Source organism: Ambystoma mexicanum, chromosome 8, assembly GCF_040938575.1.
Source record: "Ambystoma mexicanum isolate Mex_15411 chromosome 8, UKY_AmexF1_1, whole genome shotgun sequence".
Lineage (NCBI taxonomy): Eukaryota > Metazoa > Chordata > Amphibia > Caudata > Ambystomatidae > Ambystoma > Ambystoma mexicanum.
The window spans coordinates 1519551067-1519574024 of NC_090929.1; the positions used below are offsets into that span (position 1 = coordinate 1519551067).

The 22958-nt window shown below is 46.4% G+C and overlaps 1 protein-coding gene across 4 annotated transcripts in view; it reads left to right on the plus strand.

Annotated features, from left to right (window-relative positions):
• Window positions 1–16955, plus strand: part of SFR1 (SWI5 dependent homologous recombination repair protein 1) — a 115583-nt gene extending 98628 nt beyond the window's left edge. For all 4 annotated transcript variants that reach the window (XM_069611741.1, XM_069611743.1, XM_069611742.1 and 1 more), the window contains 2 exons: window positions 7749–8141; window positions 16524–16955. In XM_069611741.1, the coding sequence (XP_069467842.1) occupies window positions 7749–8141; window positions 16524–16715 (585 nt within the window). In that variant the 3' untranslated portion in view covers window positions 16716–16955. The remainder of the gene's footprint in view (window positions 1–7748; window positions 8142–16523) is intronic.
• Window positions 16956–22958: the final 6003 nt, after the last annotated feature.

Sequence of the window (22958 nt, forward strand, 5' to 3'; positions counted from 1 at the left end):
GTTGCATAATCTCTCCCAGTGCCCTCCACACTCTAGCTGCAATTGTCTTATGGTTTCGGCATCCTCAAGGGAGTTATCTCCTCTTCGCATAATTGCCTCCAATTTCGCCTCTACCTTTTGCAACTTCTGCGTTATGCCTTCTTGTAACCCTTTGGATTTGGATATAGCTACTCCCCTCACCACCACCCTAAATGCCTCCCATAAAGTGCCTGCTGATTCTACGCTTCCAGTGTTATTTTCAAAGTATTCTACAATTTTCTTTCTCAGGTCCTCCCTGAACACTGTGTCTTTCAATGCTTCGGCACTAAGCCGCCACGTTGGGATCCTAGCTATAGGAGGCGAATATTGCCATGTTAACATCAGTGGCGAGTGGTCTGAGAGGACCCTCACTTTGTATTCCGACTGCACTAGCTTTCCCCCGTCAGGTTGGAGTAGCAAACATATAATCTAGTTGTGTGTGCACATTTTGTGGGGCCGAGTAATGAGAATGTCTTTCATGTGGACGGTGTAGCCTCCATATATATTCCAGGTGAAAGTCTCTCAACAGGGCCCTCAAGGCTTTGGCTGCAGGGGTAGGTTTGTCTAACTTCCTGTCTGATCGGTCTACCCTGGGGTCTAGCGTGCAATTAAAGTCACCTCCCCATATCACTGCACCCCCAAAGTACGGACTAACTTTACTATATAAGGTCTTGAAATAGGCCAGAGTATCTTGGTTCGGGGATATGTATTAATGACACACAACTCTTTATTTTCTATCAATCCCCATATCGCCACCATCCCATCTGATTCCACAGTGAACTGTAATAACTGAAAGGGGACATGTGGTGCTATCCAAGTAATCACCCCTCGGGTGTATGCCGAATACGTTGCCCCTATGGTAGTCCCCTTCCATTTATTCATTATTACATTCTGTTTTCCTTTTGTGAGGTGTGTTTCTTGTAATAGGGCGATATCTATCCTCTGCCTCTTTAGATACATCATGATCTTATTCCTCTTCAAGTACCTATTGAGCCCCCTGACATTCCAGGTTGCTATCTTAAGGTCTCCCATCTCTCATCCATACCCCGTCCCACCTCTGCCTCCCTTGTCCTCCGCCCCATGCGCAGTAGCGCATGGATGTAAGCTTGTTCCCTGTCCCCAACTTCCCCCCTCTCCCCTGACACCCAACGAAACTAACCCCACCCACCCTCCCCAACCCCAACTGTTGTTCTCCCTCCTCCCCTCCTTCAACTTCCCTTAACTGTTGCCCAGCTCCATCCCTGGATCTCAGGCTACCCCGCATCTAGCCTTTTTCTCGGGACAACCGATACTCTGTACTCAGCAGAGGGATACTGCCCTAATAGTATTCTAACCAAACTACCTCCGGGGGGAATGGTAGCGTCTCTCCTGGTGCTGTGCCTCCTGCAATGCGCTAACAACATGTTACCGTGTAGGAACATATAGACTAATGTGTCAAGTTCCTATGCATTCTACTATAATCAAGTCCCAATGTCACTATGTGTGCTGTACTTGTCTCTCAATTGTCTTCTTGCGAGGCAATGCAGCATTAACACGGCGCCGGTTCACTTTTCGTTCTGCTTTCCGTATGGTCTTCCGCTTCCATCGAACAGTTTTGAAAGTCCAGCCATGCAGTCACATCTTCTGGTGTTTCAAAGAATAGCTCTTTATTCTTATACAGCACCTTCATTTGTGCCAGGTATAACAGCATATATCTGTAGCCTGCTTCACGTAACCTCCTCTTTACTGCCATATAATTCAACCGTTGCCTCTGCACCAAGAGAGTGTAGTCCGGGTATGCAGTAATGGTCGCTGATGCTCTGCTTATCGTGCCTCCTTTGCGGAAATGCTCCAGGACCTTCTCTCTGTCCTTATAGTTCAAAATCTTGGCAATAATAGGCCGCGGTGGGGCCCCCGGTGGCGGCCTCCTCGACAGGGCCCTGTGCGCTCTTTCCACTGCAAATCCCTGGCTTAACGCTCCACCCGATATCACTTGCAACAGCATGTTTTCGACATAGTTCGTCAGGTCTGATCCTTCTTCGCCTTCCCAAGCCCCACAATGCGCATGTTGTTCCTGCGGGCACGCCCTTCCACTTCTTCGGCTCTATTCTCGAGATTGCGTATCTGTTGTTTCAACATGTGGACTTCTTTTGCGTTGGTCGTGCATGTGCTTGTGTTTGCTTTCACCTCCTTCTCTAAGATTCCTGTGCGCTCGGCCAACGCTCGTACGTCTTGTCGCAACAGATTCACGTCCACACCACTACATCAATCTTAAACTCCAGCGAGGTCCTCAATTCCGAGATTGCAGTGCACATCTTACTTTCCCATGACACTTTCGGTTCAGCTATGGCTTCTAATATCTGTTGGTCGCTGCGCGCCATAGTCTTGCTTCCTCGCATGCCTTGGCACTTTCCGCGGGCTCCTTCCGTCACTTGCGGGGACTTGGCAAACTCCTCTATAGTAGGTTGTTTCCCTTTGACTTTGGGCAGCCTGGACATCATCTTTGCTTGCTTACGGACCCGCTTGTCGGGTTACATCTCGCTGTGGGGTTCTCCCTGCTATAGGGGCACTTCTCCCCAGTACGGGGGTGTCTGCTCCAGTCTATCCTCACGCGGCTGTTCTGGGGCCCCCCTCCCAGCACTCCTTGTCGCTGGAGTTCACTTGCCCCCAGAGTACGTATGCGGGTCAAAGTGCCAACCAAGCCAGACTTGTTCTATCAGACTGGTGAGTGTTCTGCGTCCCCCTTTAGTCCTATTATTGGTACCTACTATTGCGATAGTACGGACTGCAGGATCACTTCCAGCATGCTGGGTTATTTTGTAATCTGCAGCCAGCGTCTCGACATGGCCTGCAATGTATCTGCCTGCATTCTCTTACAGGATGCTATGGTCATGCACAGGTCCTGTCTCCACACCGCCTCCGGCTCCTCACGGTGTATCCCTTGATATGTGTTGCGTTATTTGGTGGCCTTGCCTTGCTCCTATGCACTAGGGAGTGCCCGCAGCAGTGGCTTACAAGCTGCTTGTACTGAAATCAGGTCAGTTGCAATATTCTGGAACAAACTTTTATTGTCATACGCCCTGTGCGCTCCGGGGGCAATGTGCATACAACTCTTGTCCCTGTTCGCTGCGGGTCCACTTCCTGGCAGCCTTCTCCGGATTGCCCGCTCCGGCTGTATTGCGTCTCTGGGCACTGGTGGATCATTACCTTACCTACTGCAGCTCTCATGCAAGCCCCGACTTTCCACTTGCACCGCTCTTCGGTTTATCATGATGAACGGGCCCCTTTGGCTCTGTGTGTGTCGCTCAGTGCGGTTGTGTATCAAGCGTCGGATCTACGCCCCGTGCAGGCACCTGCGTTTGCTTTATTGGCCCAGCTTCAATCGCCCCACAGTCCTCCAGCAGCTCACCCGCTGGGGGCCTTATTCCGCGATTCTTTCTGAGCAGCTGTTCTGTTTGCTCCACCCCCAACGTTGGGGCTCAAATTTCTCGCTGTTCATTTCGTCCCCCCCGCAGTTTCCTCCGGTTCTCCGAGACTGCAACTGCAGCAACCTGCATTCTGCAACACAGTTACCTAGTATCCGAAGCAGTGTTGTAGCGGGCGGGTGGTACTTTTATCCGCTAATAGTATGTGCGAGCCCCAGCTGCTTTCTCTCATACTTCTGCTCTCACTGCGGCCACCCGGGCCGTTCTTTGTTCTTTAACCTCGGCCATCTTGTTTCGATTCTCTCACCGCTGGTTACAAACTTGCAGCAGCCAGCTTCGGGTCATATGTTCTCTCCAGAGTCCCAGTTTTCTCCTGGACGTGCTCCACCATTTTTCCTGTCATCCTTTTTCTGTGCACGAACGCTCGTTGCAGTTATAGTTAGGAAACACGTCTTACTCCATGGCCTCTTAACCGCCCCCCCCCCCCCCCTTCGCTCTTTCCCTTAGTGTCTGCCAACCGGCAGCCGAAAGTCACTCAGTCTTTTGGAGTTTCCAGTGTCCCAGGGCTCTTATAATTGTATGCTTTGGCTTTAGTCGAAGATTTCAGGATGTTTCTCATCTCGGAGTGTAGAACCGCGATCACTAGCCATAGTTCACCAGACCATACAAATATGGGCCAGATATTATTGTCTGTTGGCTCTTAGCCAGGATCTCTGTGGCCGTGGCATTTTCCAGCTTCATAGACCCCGTCAGTCTCCCCCAGCACTTAGGCATTAACCACCCTGGTAATTCTTCGGCTCTTAACCTGGGCACCAGCTACTCCTTGCTCTCTTCTCATTTACACATATCTCTTTCGTTTTTCTGTCCTCCATGTCTTGCCATGGTCTGCTCCAATTCTCCTCCCTCTTTGTTTTTCTCTGTTTGCCTCTACTCTCCTGGTCATCCAAACTAGTTTTCCGGATGTTTCTCTTGGGGACATTGGGGCATGTCCCAATAATAGAGTTGATTGTAGTCAGGCAAAGGACTTGCACCTGCATCCCATTAAGAGGCTACAGGTGCATATAAAAGGGAGTGACCCACACGAGAGGAGAACTGCCTGGGAAGCCAGGGCACAGGCTGGAGAGGAGGAGCTGGTGAAAATGGACGCCGGCGTCTGCAGGAGAGCGGGGAAGGACGAAGAGGTTGGAGAGAGCCCAGAGCCTTGCAGAGCTCGGAACTCTGTCTCCTGCAGGAGCTGGGGGGGGGGACACAGAAGCTTCTACTTCGCAGACTGCAGCAAGAACGTCCCGAGGAGGCAAGAGCGGCTCGCCGGTGCTCCCGATGTGAGAGAGGGGAGCGAGCGAAAGCAGAAGAGGATCGCGCAAGCACCTGGAGGAGCTTCCGCATACCGGTGAGTGACAGATAAAGAGCACTCGTACCAGGGTGCTCTGGGGGCTTAATATGGGCCGACGAAGGGGGTGAACCAATAAAAGCATATGATGGATGTGCCTGGAGACCTGATGGACATTAAAGAGAGTTAAAGTGCCTGATAAACATTGCATACCGAAATAAAGGAAAGTTATGCACAAGTGAAATGAAAATGCTGCACAAATGTAAAGTGATGTGTATTCACAAACAGAATGAAATTAAAAGCAATTATGAACAATGTGAAAGTGAAAAGCCAAGTGATCAGTAATCGGAATAACACGTGAAAGGCAAATGAGAAGCACTATTTTTAGTGTGAAAGCAAGGTGATAACGAGGAATAAACACAGCAAAGTGAAGTGTGTGAAAGGCACTTTTTGGCAGAGGCAAGAGACTACCAAGAAGAAAAAAGAGTGCAAATGGACTAATGTCACAAGTGCAGAAAGGAAACATCTGGTGGCAAAGTAGTCCAATGAGAAGAGTGAACATTATACAGTGCCAAGGGTTATCGGTTGCATGACCTGTGATAGGTGGGCCATGTGGTTCTGACAACTGCGCCGACTTGGAGCGAGCCAAGTAAAACAAGAAGTTTGAAGTTGTTTTGTTTCATCCGTCTGAAAGTAAATGGTGAGTAAGCCTAAAGGAATACTGTTCATACTGAAAGCTAACAAAGATGAACTAACTGTGAACTGTGTTGAACTTGGGGGAAGGGAACCCCAAGGGTGTTTGGAACTTTGTTAAACCTGGGGAAGGAAACTCAAGACCCTTTTGTGGAACTGTTTTGAATTTGAGGAAGAAGAATCTGAAACCAAACCACGAGCTGGAAAAGGCTCATAACTTTACTTTGAACACTGTTTCTTTGGTTGCTGACATCCCTACACATTATATAGATTTAGTTGTGAGGGCAAGCATAGGTTTTGGACACAGACAGACTTTTAAGTTGAACTTTATGGCATAGACTATCCTTAGTTTCTTTTGGTAGGGAAAACCCCACCTTAGCATAGGGCAAGTTGGGCCTTACTCCACCCTACATTTGAGGAAAAAAAAATCTATTTTAGAAAAGTGAAATCTGTTGTCTGTGTCTTACTTCATGATGCCTTCACATAAGTTGGTGATTGTTCAAAAGAAGAGTTGCAACAATGTAAGTAAATTGTGTTCTTATTTTTAAGATGATACTACCGAGGTTTGACAACCAAAAGGCAGTGGAATGGAAGGTTAGGATATGAAGGGATTGGTTCTCAGTGTTATCCTATTGAGGACAGAGGGAGAGCAATGTTTTGCGTTTACTTACCACCCCCCGACTCCAATTTTCCCTGATGACTTGATGGGTCGTCTTGGGGTCGCTGGTGGTTGGATTTCCCGCCATTTGGTTCTGGTGAGAGATGCCCAGCAGTTGCGTGCCCACAAGAAGCTGGTCAGTCTACTGGGTGGTCCAGAAACACTTACGAAGGCTCAGGACGGCTGGAAGCTCGAGAAGGCATTGAGACTGGCTGATCCCACCAGACCCAGGGTTGAAGCACCACATAGGGCCTTCCCGGATCAGGTAGTCCCAACAGGGCTTCACCATGCCAGTCGCACAATGGGATGCTACTTGCGTTCTTCACTGAACCGCATAACTTTTGCTCTTTTTCTACTGGGATTTTCTACTCTTCACGGATTATATTAACTCTTTCTTGGCACCTGTGGTTTTCCTATAATTTTGGATTACTGGAGGATTGGATTTTGTTTCCCCTGTATTACCATTTACTCTTAGATATTTGGAAGTTACTCCTGGCATGTCATTCTTGTACAAGTCCTACATGTATTGTCCTACGCACACACCCCCTCCTTACACACGCACACCCCTCTTACACGCATCCATCCGATCCTACAGCGGCTTCATATGTAACAACATTGGAAACTTTATGGACCCCAGCTTCACACCATACTGCATAGCATAACATTCTTTTTGTTGCACTTGCTGTCTTTCAGCACCATGATGCCATCGGTTTAAAGTAGCACTTTATGAAAACCTACATAACATAACAGTACAGGAATGGGGTTGGATCTTGATGTGTCTACCTGTACCAGTTGAGATAGTCCTTCCCAAAAGTATAAAACGCACCTCAGGACCCGGCTCACCAGTACCCGGCTGGGGAGATAAGTAGAACACTGTGACATGCTGCAAAAAGATCCAAGGGAACAAGCAAACAGACACTGCATCGATCCAGCACACTCTGGGCATTCTACACTGAGGCGAACTCCGTGCCAGAGCAAAAGCCAGATTGATGACCCTTAAGGGAAAGTGTGAGTTGAAAGATGGCCTTTCATGTGCGAGGCAACATTCTTTCAAGGCACTTGCCTTGGAATGGAAGGGCCGTAATGGGACAGAAATTTGCAAAGTCTGTAGGATCACGATGTCATTTTTTTCAGAAATGAAGGGTAAACATCCACATAAAAGCCTTTAAAATGCTGGTGCCCATTTTTTCAACAACTGCCAAATTGTATAATTTGTCTCAGTAAAATATGAATATTGCTTTTGCATTTATTGAATTTTTACATAGGTAACATTGTTTGCACATAGTCCTTTTGAGTATACCAAACTCATCTTGATGAGTAGCTCATCTGCGGTGCAGTGTAGGTTTCCTCTCTGAATAGTGCAGGAAGTATGGTGCCTCATGATAAACCCCTTTTGAATTGCAAAATGTATACTGTTTTAGATGATGAGCCCTCTTTAGTCCTCTTAGAAAAGAAACATTAACCATGACTGTTTCCTTCCCCTCCTTAGGTAGCCCTTTTTTGAAAAAGTTCTCAAAAATCATTCTAAAATGTTCAATGTGGCTTTTTAAAGTTCTCTCAATGCGTTATTGATCTAGGCTTTCAAATGTAGCAAAGGGCACATAGCGTTTCATTTAAGATTACCATTATTTTCGGTTTTCCTTAGCCTATGAGTGCAACATTAAGAGAACGGCTGAAGAAAACACGACGTTCGTTTAATACATTTTCCACTGTGGCAAAGCGCCTAAAAGTCGATTATGACGGAAATGACAATCCAACCTCTGCAGATGTATCTTCATTAAATACAAACACTCCAGTAAAGCAGGAACATGCTGAAGAAAGGTCTACAGCAGCTACCATCTTGAAACGTCCTCAGCAAGGCCTAGATTGCTGGAAGCACAAACCCCAGACTTTCCCTAATTCTCCAAAACCTGTTTCATTGAGGTTTGGAGTCAAGCATCCAGAACTTTTAGAGGAGAAGAAGAGACTAATGAAGCAAGTCCAACAGAAAGAGGAGCTTCTTCGACGGCTTAAGATGGTCAAAATGTACAGATCCAAGGTGAGAAATGGAGGGGGAAAAACCCTCAATTTAGATACTGTTATGGCATTTTAGAGAGCCTCCAAGGTTAACGAATAATGGCACTCAGAACAGGTTTAGCAACAGCAAATATTTATGCACATTCTTTTGATTATACAAACAGACATGATGCTATTGATTAAGGAATCTCATGGGGGCCGATGGGCTGCAGAAAAGATTAGGTAAGTGTCTTTCCTCTGAATGGAAATAAATTCTGGTAAAACAAAGACATGGTTTGTAAATTATGTAGCTGTGTAACCGTCTTTGTGGGAAATGATCACCTACTTCCTTGGAAATCACCCTCACTAGAGATTTGAATAATTACTCGATCATAGACAAACCGTAGAATTCTTTGCACAATTATCAAAAACAAACTTAAGATAGCCCTAGATTATATTGTGCCCTTGAAACTATCAAATAAGAAAAAGTACTCCAATTGTACAAATGGACTTTGTGAATTTATAAATGGGTAATACATTACTGTCCCAGTTCCCAACGTTAACTGAAGGTTATACATAAGCAATACAAAATGTAGGACTTTTCATCATGTATTGATTAGGCCTCACATAAATGAAAGGTTCCTGTCCCTATTCTACATGAACTCCTGGTTTCCATCACAACCACATCATCAATACAACCATCACATGAATTGTGTGATTTCTTCCAGATTAAAGTCACTCTGAGAGGATGTAAGTGGCAACTGGCCTGTTTTGGATGCAGATGCACGGATTGAGACATGCAACACAGCAAAATAGATTGCTTTAATGACCTAAACACTGATGAATTCTCCACTTTTCTGATGGTACACAGAACAATTTTACCATGAGATCAATGTCCCACTGAACCAGTAAAACAACTGAACCTCATTATAATTGAGGACTTGATACTTACAGTAGATCTCTCATTAACATCGGGAATTATGCCCAACTGTATGAAGCACCTAGGGGCGGTCTCTGCTGAAAATGCCTGTTCTTGATCCTGCTAATCCAGGTAAATGTCATCCTGTCTAGCAGCTACCTTTTCTTGTAAACTGTGGCAAACAGTGATTACATCTCCTTAACCAAAATCAAACTGGCTTTAGAACTTGGAAAGGCGCAGAGTCGTAGTCTGCACAGATCTAATTAATATCAGGATGATACTGGACACTAGTCGTACAAGAACCCTGATGATATTAGATGCTTTGTAACTGTCAACCTTGCTGTGCTCCTTGGCTGCCTTTGGTACAGCTACTAACTGAAAATCCAACCTTTACTGGATGGGGGCTTTCCAGTCCAGTAGTACTCCATTTGTGGCAACGCATGTGTTGGGGTCAGGCTCCAGGGCTGCACCATGTTCATTGCACAAGGGTCGATTCTTCCTCTGTTACTTTTTAAATTGAATCTTCACCTCCAGCCAGAGCACATTCCTTTAGAATTCTTTTACATGTACATTGTTCATGCCAAAATCCTCCTTAAGCCTAAGGAAGATCTGAGTCCACAAACTTAAATTGTAAACTGTGGGATTGAGGTGATGAAATCAATGCATAAAAACAAAATATAATACTCTAAAAGCCGAAACTACTGGTTTTAGCATTAATACATTTTCAAATAATACATGCTTTTGGCTCTCTGCCTTGGCCCCATGTCCAGTTCTGGTCCCACAAGGCTGCGATTGTGTGGTTCTACTTGGCTCTTATTTGTTTTTGATCTGAGAGATCCTTAGGATTATTTGTTTGTTCTTTATGTTGCACCTTGCTTTATTTACTGAAAATTAAGGCATCACTCCTATGAATGCGGCCTTTAGCCTTAGAATTCATTTTGTAGCTTCCCAAAATTCTAAATTGCACACATGCAGTAAATACAAAATACTGTTGCCAGACCTATTTTTCTTTGAGAAAGGATGATCTCCACCTCACCTCAGGGTTTGCAATGATTGACGGTGGCTAGCGAGGTCAGGGGTCTGCAACTTTTGAACACTGGGTATTCATCACCTGTAGCCAGCTTAGTCCATGGTGAAGGATCATGGGAGTTGTACTACAAAACATCTGCATTCAAAGTAAGGCGTGGTCCACCAGGCCTATTTTGAATGTGGTCCCCAAATTTCTAAATTACATTTGTAAACGCAACTTGTGTTCTGTAGACTGTTTTTGTATACCGTCAGCGGCTTGGAGGTTGCTTATTCTTTTACATCAGCCAGGTAAACCTTGGAATCAATTTTCCCCAGATTTTAGGTGTCTCAGCCATAAGGTCTGTTGGAAAATATGTGTAGTAACTTGCCTATTTACTTCCTGGATCAAGGTTGCAATGTTCAGAATTCTACTACTTGCATTCCTTTGAGTGAACAATGTACTGAATAAACATATTTAACTAAAACAGTGTGTATAGTGTCAACTCTTAGCTCAGACATAAAAAAATGTGTCCGCTGTTATGCCAATAAATGCTATACAGGGTGTAATTATAGGAGCAGTGATAATGTTCTCAACACCTCTTGGAAGCTTAACCTTCATCAATTAAAAAACAGATTTAATATGGAAAATTCTATGAGCGATCCAGCGGTTGCCATGGAAAGTTAATCTACTGTATTCTAGTGATATGTTGGAGTTGACAAATACTTTAAGGGAGAGAAAAGAGCCATACACACAAGTATTTTTAAAAAATCATTACCATTGGGGCTTCTTGTTTTCCTTTGCTGCTGTTAAATACAGACAGAAATAAGCTACTTTACACTATGTACTTACTTTTAAATACTGACAAGATCTCTGATGCTGACATGGGTGGCATTGCCAGACGTGCCTTGGTAATACAACTGCTTGGGCTACAATGTGATTTGTGTGGATAACAGGACAATTACAATAACATCACCCACCCCATCCACCCTGCTCCCTTAATGTTATTTTATTAGCAGCGGTTCAGGGATCTTTTTAAGATAATGCCCCTTAAGCTTCTACTTTTTAATGTGAATACAGCTTCAATGTGTAGCATGGAATATGTAGTGATCCATGCACCTCTGCTTGGGACTTGGACAATATGCCCTTCAAATATTGAGCCACATAAGCCCAGCACAATGTATAAAGCATACAGCCTGGTACGATCCAAGTTGGCTTTTTCATACATCAGATGGAAGGGGGCGGGGGGGGATAAGAGCCAAGGCAGGAATCAATGTGGCTGACTTTTCAGACCTGGGATGCTGCTACGTTAAGTCCAAAGACACGGTCTGAAAAGAAATCCAAAGACCTGCAGGAGTTTTGGGAGTTGTCTGGCAGCATATCTTGTGCTGAGCGTCGTGGGTGAGAGCAGCTCGCCGGGACAGCCCAGTTGCAGGTTGGAAACCCTGCCGGTCCACCGGGGCCTGGAGTGAGTAATCTTTTTGTTTTTCATTTGTTTTGTGCTCCGAGTGCGTTGTTTCTCTCCCCCCCTCCCCTTTGCAGCCTCTTCCTGGTGCCCTCCTCCTTCCCGCCTCCATGCCTGCCCACCACCCCTCCTCCCTCCCCCTCTTGGATGCACCTCGTGCCTTATACTGACCCTCCTGGGCAGCCCCCTGCCCGGCAAAGGGCCCCATAGGCAAAGGGCAGCTCCCTTGACTGTGGCTCCTGTTTGTGTCTGTTTGTGTCTGCAGGTGTCCGCAGGGGACGCCTGTTGCCTGCCATTATCCTTAATTTGTCTCACTCGCCTACCTGCCTACCCCCTCCTCAGACTCATCCACTCAGCTGTGCCTTTCCCCCTTTGCTGATTGCGCACTGTACCAGGATTTAAAATTGCTCTGTGAATCTAGGCCTTTTCTCCCCTTTTTAGGATTCTCACACTTAGGTTGCTTCCCCCTGGTTCTTGATCATTGGAGCTCTTAAACCTGAGAGTCTGTTTATCCTGCGCTACTCGATTGCCACCTACTATCTTGTCGGCTTGCTCTCTCCTGTGTCTTCCCGTCTCTCCCCCTGCCTCTCCCATCCCTACTCTATGGTGCTTTCTATCTCTCATATCTTCTCTAATTGCTTCTCTATTGACTATCCTGCTCTCCTCACTAAATCTGGTAGGAAAAAGTTTAAAAAGGACATCCTGGTCTCCAATCCAAGCCTCCCCATCGCTGACACCTACACCAGCGCCTCCTCCAAAGAAACTCTCACCGACATCCCCTTTTTCGTTCCCTCACCTGACCTATGGACCCTTCATATGGTCTCTGTGCTCTCTCCTTTCTCCTCTTCTCCCATTAATGGTGGCACCCGTTGGGATGTCCTCTTGGCCTCCTTCCAATCCTCTAAGGCCATCATTAATGTCTACTCTAATGGGACCGTCTTGGTCCAAGGCCCTCAGGCCAACCTTCACCTCTTTGATAGATGCTTCCCGCGCCTCATCAACTTCCTTTTCTCTCCTGCTGTCCCCCCCCCCCTGTCCTCGGCTACCTTGCCTCCACCCTCCCTCCCGGCCCACTCTTGTGTTCCTTCCTCACCTCTGCAGGGCGTACATCTGATCTGTACCCCTCCCCGGAAGTCCTTCAAGGATGACCACCTTCTCCACATTGTCACTCTTAACTCTCGCTCTGCCGTCAAACATTCCTCTGATATCTTTCGCCTTCTGGAGGAACTGGACCTTGATGTCCTTGGTCTCACTGACACTTGGTTTACGGCCAGCTCTGTCACCAGCCTTGACACACTTCTACCTGACGGTTACAAGATCCTCTCTGTGCCCAGGCCCAACCCTGCTGGGGGTGGGTGTTGCCATTATCTTCCCTGAGTGGATTCCTGCCATTGTCACTCCTACGCAGACCTACTCCTCTTTTGAATGCCTTGTCTGCCGACTCCCTCTCTCCTAGCCATTCCCTTACCGTGGCTACTATCTATTGGCCACCCGGTCAAATTTCCTCCTTCCTCTCTTAGTGGGCGGACCTCTCCTCCTCACTCCTGTCCTCAACCACTCCACTCCTCTTTCTTGGAGACTTCAACATCCACCTGGATGCCTCCTGCCCCCCCTCTGGACTCTTTCGCGACCTCTGCGACTCTCTCACTCTCTATTCTCCCGTCTGGACGACTCATTCTGCAGGGCACACTCTTGATGCTCTGATCTCTTCTGACCTTCCCCTCTCTGTCCCTCTCTCCAGGAGTGATCACTTTCTCTTATCCTCCCACCTCACCTTCCCTACCCCTCAGGCAAAGCCACCTTCATCACTGCCACCCTCCTTCTCGGTCATCCGACCCATGAAGCGTGTGTCAGTTGAAGCCTTCGCCGCTACCTTCTCGCCCTCATTCCCCCCTTCGGCTGACTCCCACCCTGACACAGCCCTCTCCACTCTGCAGTATCTGATACTCTTGATATCCTGGCCCCTGTCATGAGAATCCGCCTGAAGCCCAAAGCCAAATGTAACTCCTGGTATGACTCGGATCTCATCACCCTCAAACGCAAGTGCGGGGTGGCAGAGAGGAAATGGCGTGCTTCATGTTCATCCTCTGACAAACTGGCCTGCTGCCTGCTCCAAAGGCAATACCGGCTCTCCGTTCTCACCAAGAAGAGAGCCCTTATCCAAGCCTGCATCTCTGCGGCATCTAACAATTCGGCCGAACCCTTTAAAATCTGCAAGGAGTTGGCCAACCCTGCTGCAGTCTCTACCTCTCCTGTCCCCTCCCAGGCCCTCTGCACGGCACTGGCCTCTCACTTCATTTCAAAAACCCAGGACATCCTGTCCTCACTCTCCTCCTATCACCTCCCACCTCTATTCCCTGCTCTTCCTCTGCCCCGTCTGCAGCCACCCCTCCTCCCTCCTTCTCTGCCATTCCCCTTTTTTCTGCTGACGAGGTTTCCAGACAAGTCCGATCTATGAAAGTCTCATCAAAACAGGTCCACCCCTGTTCCTCCAAAACCATCAAGGACCACATCGACTCCCTGGCTCCTGCCTTGGCTGACTTCTGCAATCACTCCTTCGCCTCTACAGTCTTCCCATCCCCCCCCCCTTAAGCACTCCCTTGTGCACCCTCTTCTTAAAAAAAACCCTTTTCCGACCCCCTCCTGCCCGGCTAACTATCGCCCAATCTCCATCACTCCCTTCCTGGGCAAGCTCCTGGAGAAACTGGCCATCTCCCAGCTTAATCTCCATGCTGAATCTGTTGGTAGTCTTCGTGACCATCAGTCTGGCTTCAGAGCTGCCAGAAGCACGGAAACTGCTCTCCTGAACATCCGTGAGGACCTGCTTTCGAACCTTGACTCTAACACTGTGTGCTCTCATTTTGCTCGATCTCTCTTCTGCCTTTGATACTGTCAACCATGCCATCCTGCTCAACCGTCTCCGTGATAACCTGGGTATCACTGGTCAGGCTCTGGCGTGGCTGACTTCTTTCCTCTCCAATCGACACTCCCAGGTCCAATTGGGGTCCTTCCTCTCTGACATCTTTTTCTCTACCTGTGGTGTCCCCCAGGGATCTAACCTCTCTCCCTGGCTGTTCAACCAGTATCTGGCACTCCTTGCCCACCGCATCGGCCCTCTCTGCCCTAACTTTCAGTGCTATGCGGATGATACCCAACTCATTTTCAGGCTACCCACGGCCTCCTCTTCTCCTTCCCTCGTCTCAGTCTGTCTTTCTGCTTTTCAGGAATGGAGCGCCGCCAATGACCTTTGCCTTAATGCCAGTAAGACTGAGATTCTACTCATCGGCACACCTACTGCCTCCTGCCCTGCAGCTCTCTGGCCGGCCTCGCTCGACCCTCTTCCTGCTCCTACCTGCGAGGCAAAAAACCTCGGGGTCATCTTCCACTCCACCCTCACATATCTGACGTCTCTAAGAAGTCACACTACCAGCTGCACCTCCTCAGAGGTATTCTTCCTTTCCTCTCCTTCCCCCAAAAGCTCACTGTCTCCAGAGTCCTGGTTCTCTCGAAGCTGGACTACTGTAACAGCCTCTATCTAAATCTGCCTGCCTCAACTCATCCAGAACAGGACTGCAAGACTTGTCCTTGGCCTCAAGCCCAGGGACCGTATCTCTCCAGGACTGAAATCGCTACACTGGCTCCCAGTGGCTGCGAGGATTAAGTTCAAAACCCTCTGCATTGTCCACAAGGCCTTCTGGGGCCTGGGGCCAAAATACCTTCAACTCTCTCTTCCTAAATATCTTCCTTCTCGAGCTCTTTGCTCATCCGCCTCCAACTCCCTTAGGGTCAGCCGCTTCTCCAAGCAACGAGTTGGGGGTAGATCGCTGTCCGCAGCAGGGGCCTCCCTCTGGAACAGCCTTCCTGCCTCCGTGAAACTTGAGAACCATCTCCGGTTCTGGAAGCACCTCAAAACCTTCCTCTTTGCTTCGGCTTTCTCTCCCCCTCTCCCCTGCTAATTTACTGAAACTGCACCTGCAACTGGACCACTCACCGATCTTGGTCCTTGGCCCAGCCACTCTCCCCGGCACTGGCAACCCCTGCACTGCGGGACTGTCTCTGTATCCCTACAGCCCCCCTTCCCAGCACTTGTCTGCACTTACCTTGCACTTGCCACCAGCTGGCCCTCATTATTTTATCTTGTATTCTACTATGTACTGCACTTCCCCTCTCCCTTTCCCCCTTGCACTTCTCCCTTCCCCTCTACCAATGCACTTGCGCGATCTGAATGACACCTGGCCTAGTAGGATCGTTGTCTGTCTCCCCCCCTTCCCCCTGCCTCGTCGCGCCTTGAAACACTTGTGTATAGGCGCGTTACAAATGCCATATAGGAGAGAGGGCAGTGACGGAAACCTCAAGGGTCCACAGGCGAATATAATGGTGGTGGGAGGTGTTGCTTCTATCCTCTCTGCCCCAGTGAAATCCTTGGTTAGTGAGGAGCAATAGATACATCATCAGAATTTAGGAAGAGACCTAGTAAGGGCTCCCCCTGCTTCATTTTTGGGATTCAAAACCATGCAAGAGAGGCAGCGTCAGCACTAGTCACTCTGGCAACAGGGAGAAAGCCTCATGTCTCTAGTACTGCTCTTGCCCTTATATCAAGACAGAAAGCAGAAACGAGACCAGAAAGAGACAATGCTACGAGCACTCCATGCATGAAGCAGACCTAACTGGATGAAGTGCTAACAAAAAGATGTATAGTAAATTCCTTTAACAGAAACCAGGGCATAACTAGAACCAAGCCAAAAATGGGGATCCTTGTACCTGTTACCAATTATCTTGCGCTAACTTGCAGCAGCACACGTTTTCAATCAAAATTGTTAAATGAAAATACGCATTGGCACGTAATCAATTCTGTGGTGTCACTTGCTGTGATTTCGTGGAGTGGTTAAGGTTGATGTAGGGTCGCCTCCACCTTCTATGTGGTGGTGTTGAAATGATGCTGCTTGGAGTCTTGAGCTCACACATGAGTAAATGTTGATTTTGTTTTAGTTAATGTAAATCTGTACTGTCTGACTAACTTTGTTATCCTTTTTAGAATAACTTGACTGAACTCCAGTCACTGATCGAGAAATGGCGAAGCATTAGCCAGCAGTTGCTCTACGAACTCCAGTCAGCCTTGTCTTTGGAAGGCCAAAAGCTGAGTCTCTCCCAGCTCATAGACAGTTGTGGTCTTGAAGACAGTTTGCTGCACTACAACAGAGCTGAGGAAGACTTTGTGGATCCATAGACTGCAAGATGCTAATCATTAGGGCAGAGCCTCAGGCCTGCAGAATCTCAGGACCAAACTACCAAAAGAAAAAACCAAAAGTTGTTAATTACAGAACAATATGCAGTGTGACTCCTTTGGAGCCTTTTATAGGCCTGTTGCCTTATTGTTTTGCAAGTCACGTTGTTATTACAGCTACAAGTTTTCTAAACTTAAATGTTGTACACAATAAACAAAAATGTGGAGGGGCAAGGTAACAAATGCAGGAAACTGTTCATCTTTGGTACACATTCGTGGTTGATGCTTTCTTCTGACAGTGTTTCATTACTTTGTGTAGCAAGAATGCATTCTGAAACTATTTACATTTGACATGCGAGCTGCCGACGTAAGGATATGCTCAGTGTCAATTATTATACAGTGTCCTGTGTAGCATCTATCCTCTGAAGGGTGACTTCCCAAAATGTGTTGGCTTTCGCCATGTTTTGGTAGCAATAACCCTGAGGGACAAGGTTCTTTCCTTGCCAGTGAACTCCCCGGGATTGGAAGAGAATAGATCACTCTTCAATTGTGGAGGGCACTAACCCTACTCTTGGAGAGTAAACCCTATATTTTGTGGGCAAATACCTACTTTTGGAGAGTAAAAACATCAAATGGTCAAAATGTGTCTAAATAAATGCTATTGGCTCGCCTTCAAAAAGCAAGGTATTGTGTTCTGCATTAGAAATCTAGGCAGATCTGAAACTCTGTAAAGTCCTTAAGACTCGCCATTTACAGCCAGCCTCTGTTTTTTTTTTTATGTGTACCCACCCACTCTAATTTCAACTTGACCTCCATTGACTTTCGAAGAGTCCTTGCAGTTGTCCTGAGCACAATACAAACCCTTGCATTAAGCTATAAGAAACGTTGCTTTAAAACCACAACTCCATACTAGTCCTATATGCAAAAGAGCCCTTTACAATTGCATGTTATTAGAATGGTTACAAATAATTGATAGAAAGCCAAGAAGAACAATTGCCATACGGCACCTGGTTACATCGAAGAATTTAGTATAAGCCATTGTTGGATGGGGGAGGATTCATAATGGGAGGGGCAATTTCCTGGCAATGTTTACATTTATGTTTACAAATCTCTAACGGGCCTTAGGCCCAAAGGCAAACGGGTGCACAAATAACAGAAAAACATAAAAGCAGACAAAACATTAAAACAAGAAACATAAAATAAAAAGCATAACATACAACCTGCAAAGTAGAATGACTAAATCAATAAACACATCAAATGAGCAAAGCCATAACATCATCAGGTTATAAAACTAGCCCAGACCAAGCTAAAACACTTCAAGTAAAAAAGAAGGTCTTTAAAGCTTTCTTAAAGGAAGAAAGTGAAGGGTCCAATCTTAGCGTGCAAGGAAGCTCGTTCCACAAGGATGGAGCTATAAAGTTAAACGAGCATTTCCCAGCCCTCTCCAATTTCACCTGGGGCACTATTAACAGATTACTCTGATTACATGTCAGCAATTGTATAGATGGCTTCTCTCGAATCCTCCTTTTGCCAAAAATACATTTTTGTGTCTAATGGACAGGATTCTAAAATTCAGTTGTTCTTTCACAGGTAACCAATGTAATGCCCTTCGAGCAGGTGTAACGTGTGCGCTTCTGTTAAGGTTGGAAGCTATTTTTATTTATTTATTCAATCGAGTTACAAAAAAGGAAAAAGAAAGAAAGACTGTTCCTTGTGTCCCCTTTTAAATTTTGTCTATTAAGTCTTTGCATAATGTCCTCCACTGCTTTGTCATCCTTATTAGTTCAGCTTCTTTAGTAGTCGGCACTTTATAAGTCACTGTTATTCCTTATTCGTTGACTTGGATTCCATCGATCTAATCAGTTTGTTGAATTAGAATCCTACGGAAAAAGGAGACCACAGCTATCACCAATGAGGTTTTATCCCTTTTCATCAATCTCTCCCACCAATCTTTTTTTTGTCATATGCCTGAAATGTAGAGAAATGGTGGGCCAAGTTTGTTTTCCTTTCCTCGCTCAGACCAGGGCAGTAGAGTAAAAGGTGCTTCAGGGTTTCGACTTGGTCTGTGGTTTTACAATAGCATCACTTATTGTCTGCAGACTTTCCCCTAATTGCGTTGATCCTGATTGTCTGGAGAAAGTTAAGACATATTCTTAAGAAGCTGTCTCAATATACTCTGCAAGGAAACTTTGCCAGATCATTTAGCTTTCTGCTATTCATTGGTAAACTGGCAGTTAACTTGCAAGTGGAAGGAGTATGGATCTAGTCACCTTCGCTCAATTTCTTTATAACCCTGGACGGGTTTGACCCTTGATCTGCTTCAATACAGCTGAGTTCTTCTAGTTTGGACCTGTTTGTTCGTCCAGTTGTTCAGCATTTTGTTTGACCCACTCAGCAACTCTTTGTTAATGATATCATACATGTTTGGTCGAGTCTTTGAGATGATTTTTCTGAGTAGCGCCATGCTGTTCCATTCAACTACAGCTTGTAGCAAAAGGAGGCTCAATTCCCGGCGTATAATTGCTATTGGGGTGGAGTTTGGCAGGCCTAAGACTCGCCTCCAACATAGGCCCTCCAACCTGGGGCATATTTTCCCTGGTATTTCTGGCAACACCTCTGCTCCATAAGTCAGAGCAGGCACTACTTTTGCCTTTTAAAAGTTCAAGGCTGGAAGTTGGGAGAATTGTCAAAATCACCTATCCATGGCCTTTGCCTGACTAGCCAAGGTTTTGTCTTTCTCGAGGAGTGAGGTCTGCATCGGGATCGCCACAGAGCTGTTAAGAGTGACGCGGAGGTATTTGAATTGCTTCACTCGCTCAATTTGTGATTGGTCCAAAAACCATTGGAATCTCTCGTTGTTTTTCACTGATTTTTCCAAGCACGTGATTTTTGTCTTTGCTTTATTTCCAGGTTGTTGTTGTTAATATACTTCTGGAGACTATTAAGTTGATAATGAAGTCCCGTTGCCGTTTGATCTATTAAGATCAGGTAGTCGGTGTTTAAAAGGTGAGTAACCCGAACGCCACCGACAGTGGGAGGAAAGGATCTAATCGATGGCTCGAAGTGCTGAAGGTCTGCCAAATAGAAATTGAACAAAGCAGGTGCGAGCGGGCAGCCCTGCGCGACACCTCCTGATGTTGGAATTTGTGATGACAGTGTGCCAGCCCGATGTAAACGTACTCTCATGGAGGTGTTCGTGTGGAGGGCTATCAGAAGTTCTAAGATTTCCAGCGGGCAGTTCTATTCCATTAACTTTCCCCACAGAGTTTCACGGTTGACCTGGTTGAAAGCTTGGACTAGGTCCACAAAAGGGACGAAGATCCGGGGCCTTCCCTCCTGCACCCTTCCCTTTAAGATACTTAGGAAGAGGATTGTTGCTGATGTGCCAGTGTCCTTTTCAAAACATGTTTGGAAAGGGTTCTTCCACCCGGCGGTCCTTGTCCAGTTTAGAAATTGTGTCAATAAGAGGGACCCGAAGACTTTTCCGATCAGGTCCAAAAGGGCGATTGGACGGTAATTTCTCAGGTTCTCTTTCTGCCCTTTTTTTAAAATAGGGACCACCGTTAAAGTCCTCCATGATCCTGGAATCTAACAGGTTTGAGTGGATTGCTTTAAAACTTCATGCATAAATGGGGCCCATTCCTCCGGATGCTCTTTTAGGATGGCATTTGTCATTCCGTCGGGGCCAGGAGCCCTTGAGGTGTTTGTTTTCAGATTTTCCCTAGTATTGTGTCAACATCCTGAGGGATGTCCCAAGCTCCATTCAGATTTACCGGCAAATTTTGAGGTGGGCCATCTGAACCTTTGAAAATAATCCTAAAATGGTCCAACCAAGCTTTCTCACCGACGTTGTTTTGTTGCTGGTCACCTGAGTCCCCAGCTATAGTTTTAACTAGGGACCAGAATTATTTAGTCTTCCTGCCACAGACTACTCGCAGCATTTCTTCTGAACCGTTTTGATGCACCAGGACTCTCCGGCCGGCTATCCAGTTTTTATAGGCTGTAGATACAGTGTTTGCCTGGTCTCTATGGTCTTGTCGGTTTGTTTTTGCTGATAGACGTCTTACCCTCCTTCTCTTTTCGTTTTTCCACAAGCAGTCTGTCGTACACATGTAAACCTTGTGGTGCTCTTCGCAAGCCTGTTTTTTTTTTTTTTTTACATGGTAACATTTGAGATGGGGGGGTGTAGTCCACTGTATTGTTTCCCAACTCGCTTTTTGTGCTTTTACCATTTTTTTTATGTAGGCTTTCATTAGATTTTTAATTGCAGGTCTACTCAATCTTAAACAAGTGCCTCTGTTGTATTCCTCGACTTGTACCCTCATTTTTGGTCTGTTCGGTTCCACTGGGGAACACCACGCCGCCATTAGCAGATTGTGGTCACTATTTACCGTCCTAACTAATTCGAATGGAGTAGTAAGGAACAAAAGTTCTCGGGTTACAAAAATGTGGTCTATATCTGCATGCTGGCAGCCTCTTTCCCAAGTGGCCACGTTTGGCTTTTTTTTTTTATTTTCTTCAGAATTTAAAGAGTGAATGTCCCGGGAATTCATAAGTGCCAACCACAAGCTACCTCTCTCTGTTGATGGTAAATTGTTGCTGTGCCTTCGTGTTTTTCTTTTAGACAGATTGCATTTAAATCTCTGCGCACAATCATGTACTTGGTGTTGTAATTTGTGTGCGCATCGTCAATAAGGTTTGCTGCCAATTCGAGGAAGTTTGCGTTGGAAATGGCTAGGGGATTCCAGTAAAGATTTATTATGACCAGTTTTGCCAGGTTTTCTTGGTGTGATGAAGTGGCCTGATGATTCCAGCTCACCAAAAGTGCAAGGGTGAATACATTTGAGAAGAGGATCTTTGTAAGGTTCATGCCACTGCCTGATCTGACTGCTGTTAGAAGGGCGGATGGAGGGCGTCCTATGGTTCCTTTGGATGCTGGAGAAATGCTTAACTTGAATTCATCCAGGTGTGGTTTTTCCGTTAGCCAGGTTTCGTGGAGAACTAAGATGTCGTAGTCTCCAAGGCTCACGTCACTAGATGTTGGAAGCCCCTTGTATTCCACGACGCCATTTTTAAAAAGTGTGGAATTACTGATAGACTTATGACTGGCCTCTGATAACCAATGATGTTTCGAATCCTTGAGTGGCTATGTGTGAACTTATTTCGCCAAAGCCTCCAGGATACATGACCATTTCTGTTAGTCGTGCTGATTCTTGTAGCTGGAAGATTCGGTGTTACTTCTTGGATTATGGATTGGGCAAGAATAGCACAGTGCTCCTTAGAGATAAAAGGCCTAATACGGCAGAGCTACTTCAAGCAATAAGCTGATGATGAGATTACTGAGTTAACTTGATCCTGCATAGACAAGTTGGAATACAAAAAAAGCACCAAGGGTTTTAACCTTAGTAAGAGCTGGAATATGACAACCAGCAATGAGAAAATTTGTATATAGATCAGAAAGCCTGGAAAGTCTGCTGGGAGCCAACCAAAAGGAGCTCCATTTTAGCATCATTTAGGGCTATGCAGTTATGAGCCATCCAGCTTTGAATCAAGTTGAAAATGCTGTTTAGCAGAATCTGCAGAGTAATCACCTGTCGGCTAAATCAAAGTTTGTGTCTCATCAGTGTAATTTGTATATAAAATATCATGATTGTCTAAAATATAGGTTTCATAAAAAGACTGGGCAAGGGAGACCACTAGGGGGCGCAGAAGGGAATGGTCGCCTGAGCCTTGGCTCCCATCTCACTGGGGATGACAGATAATCCCGACCCAAATCCTGAAAGAGAAAAGCACGAAATCGAAGTGCAGACATGTAGGAGAACCAAAAGGCACCCCAAACGCCCACTTCGGGTTAGAAGAAACAGAGTTAAAAGAAGGACATGCCCCTCCCCCACTGGGCTCCAAACATCGCGGCCTGCCGGCACTCAGTGCCAAAAGGGGGAAGGAGATCCACAGCAGCGTGGAGCCTAACAGAAAATCCTCATCGGAGAAAAGCAGTCCTTTGCCCCCCCCCCCCCCCCCCCCGAGGGACCTCCAACCCCCAAGTAGGCACCTGCAGCAGGCTAAATCGAGCCGGATCGCCCGTAAGCAGTGAGTGGGGATGAGGTGGTGCTATGCGCAGCGGGCTTCGTTAGAACAAGGGAGAAAATTGCAGAGAGCCCGCAGTCGGGTAGTACCCAGAACCCGAACACCCCTTCCTCCCCCCACCCCACAATGCACTTCTACACTCAACCGGAGCGGCAAAGT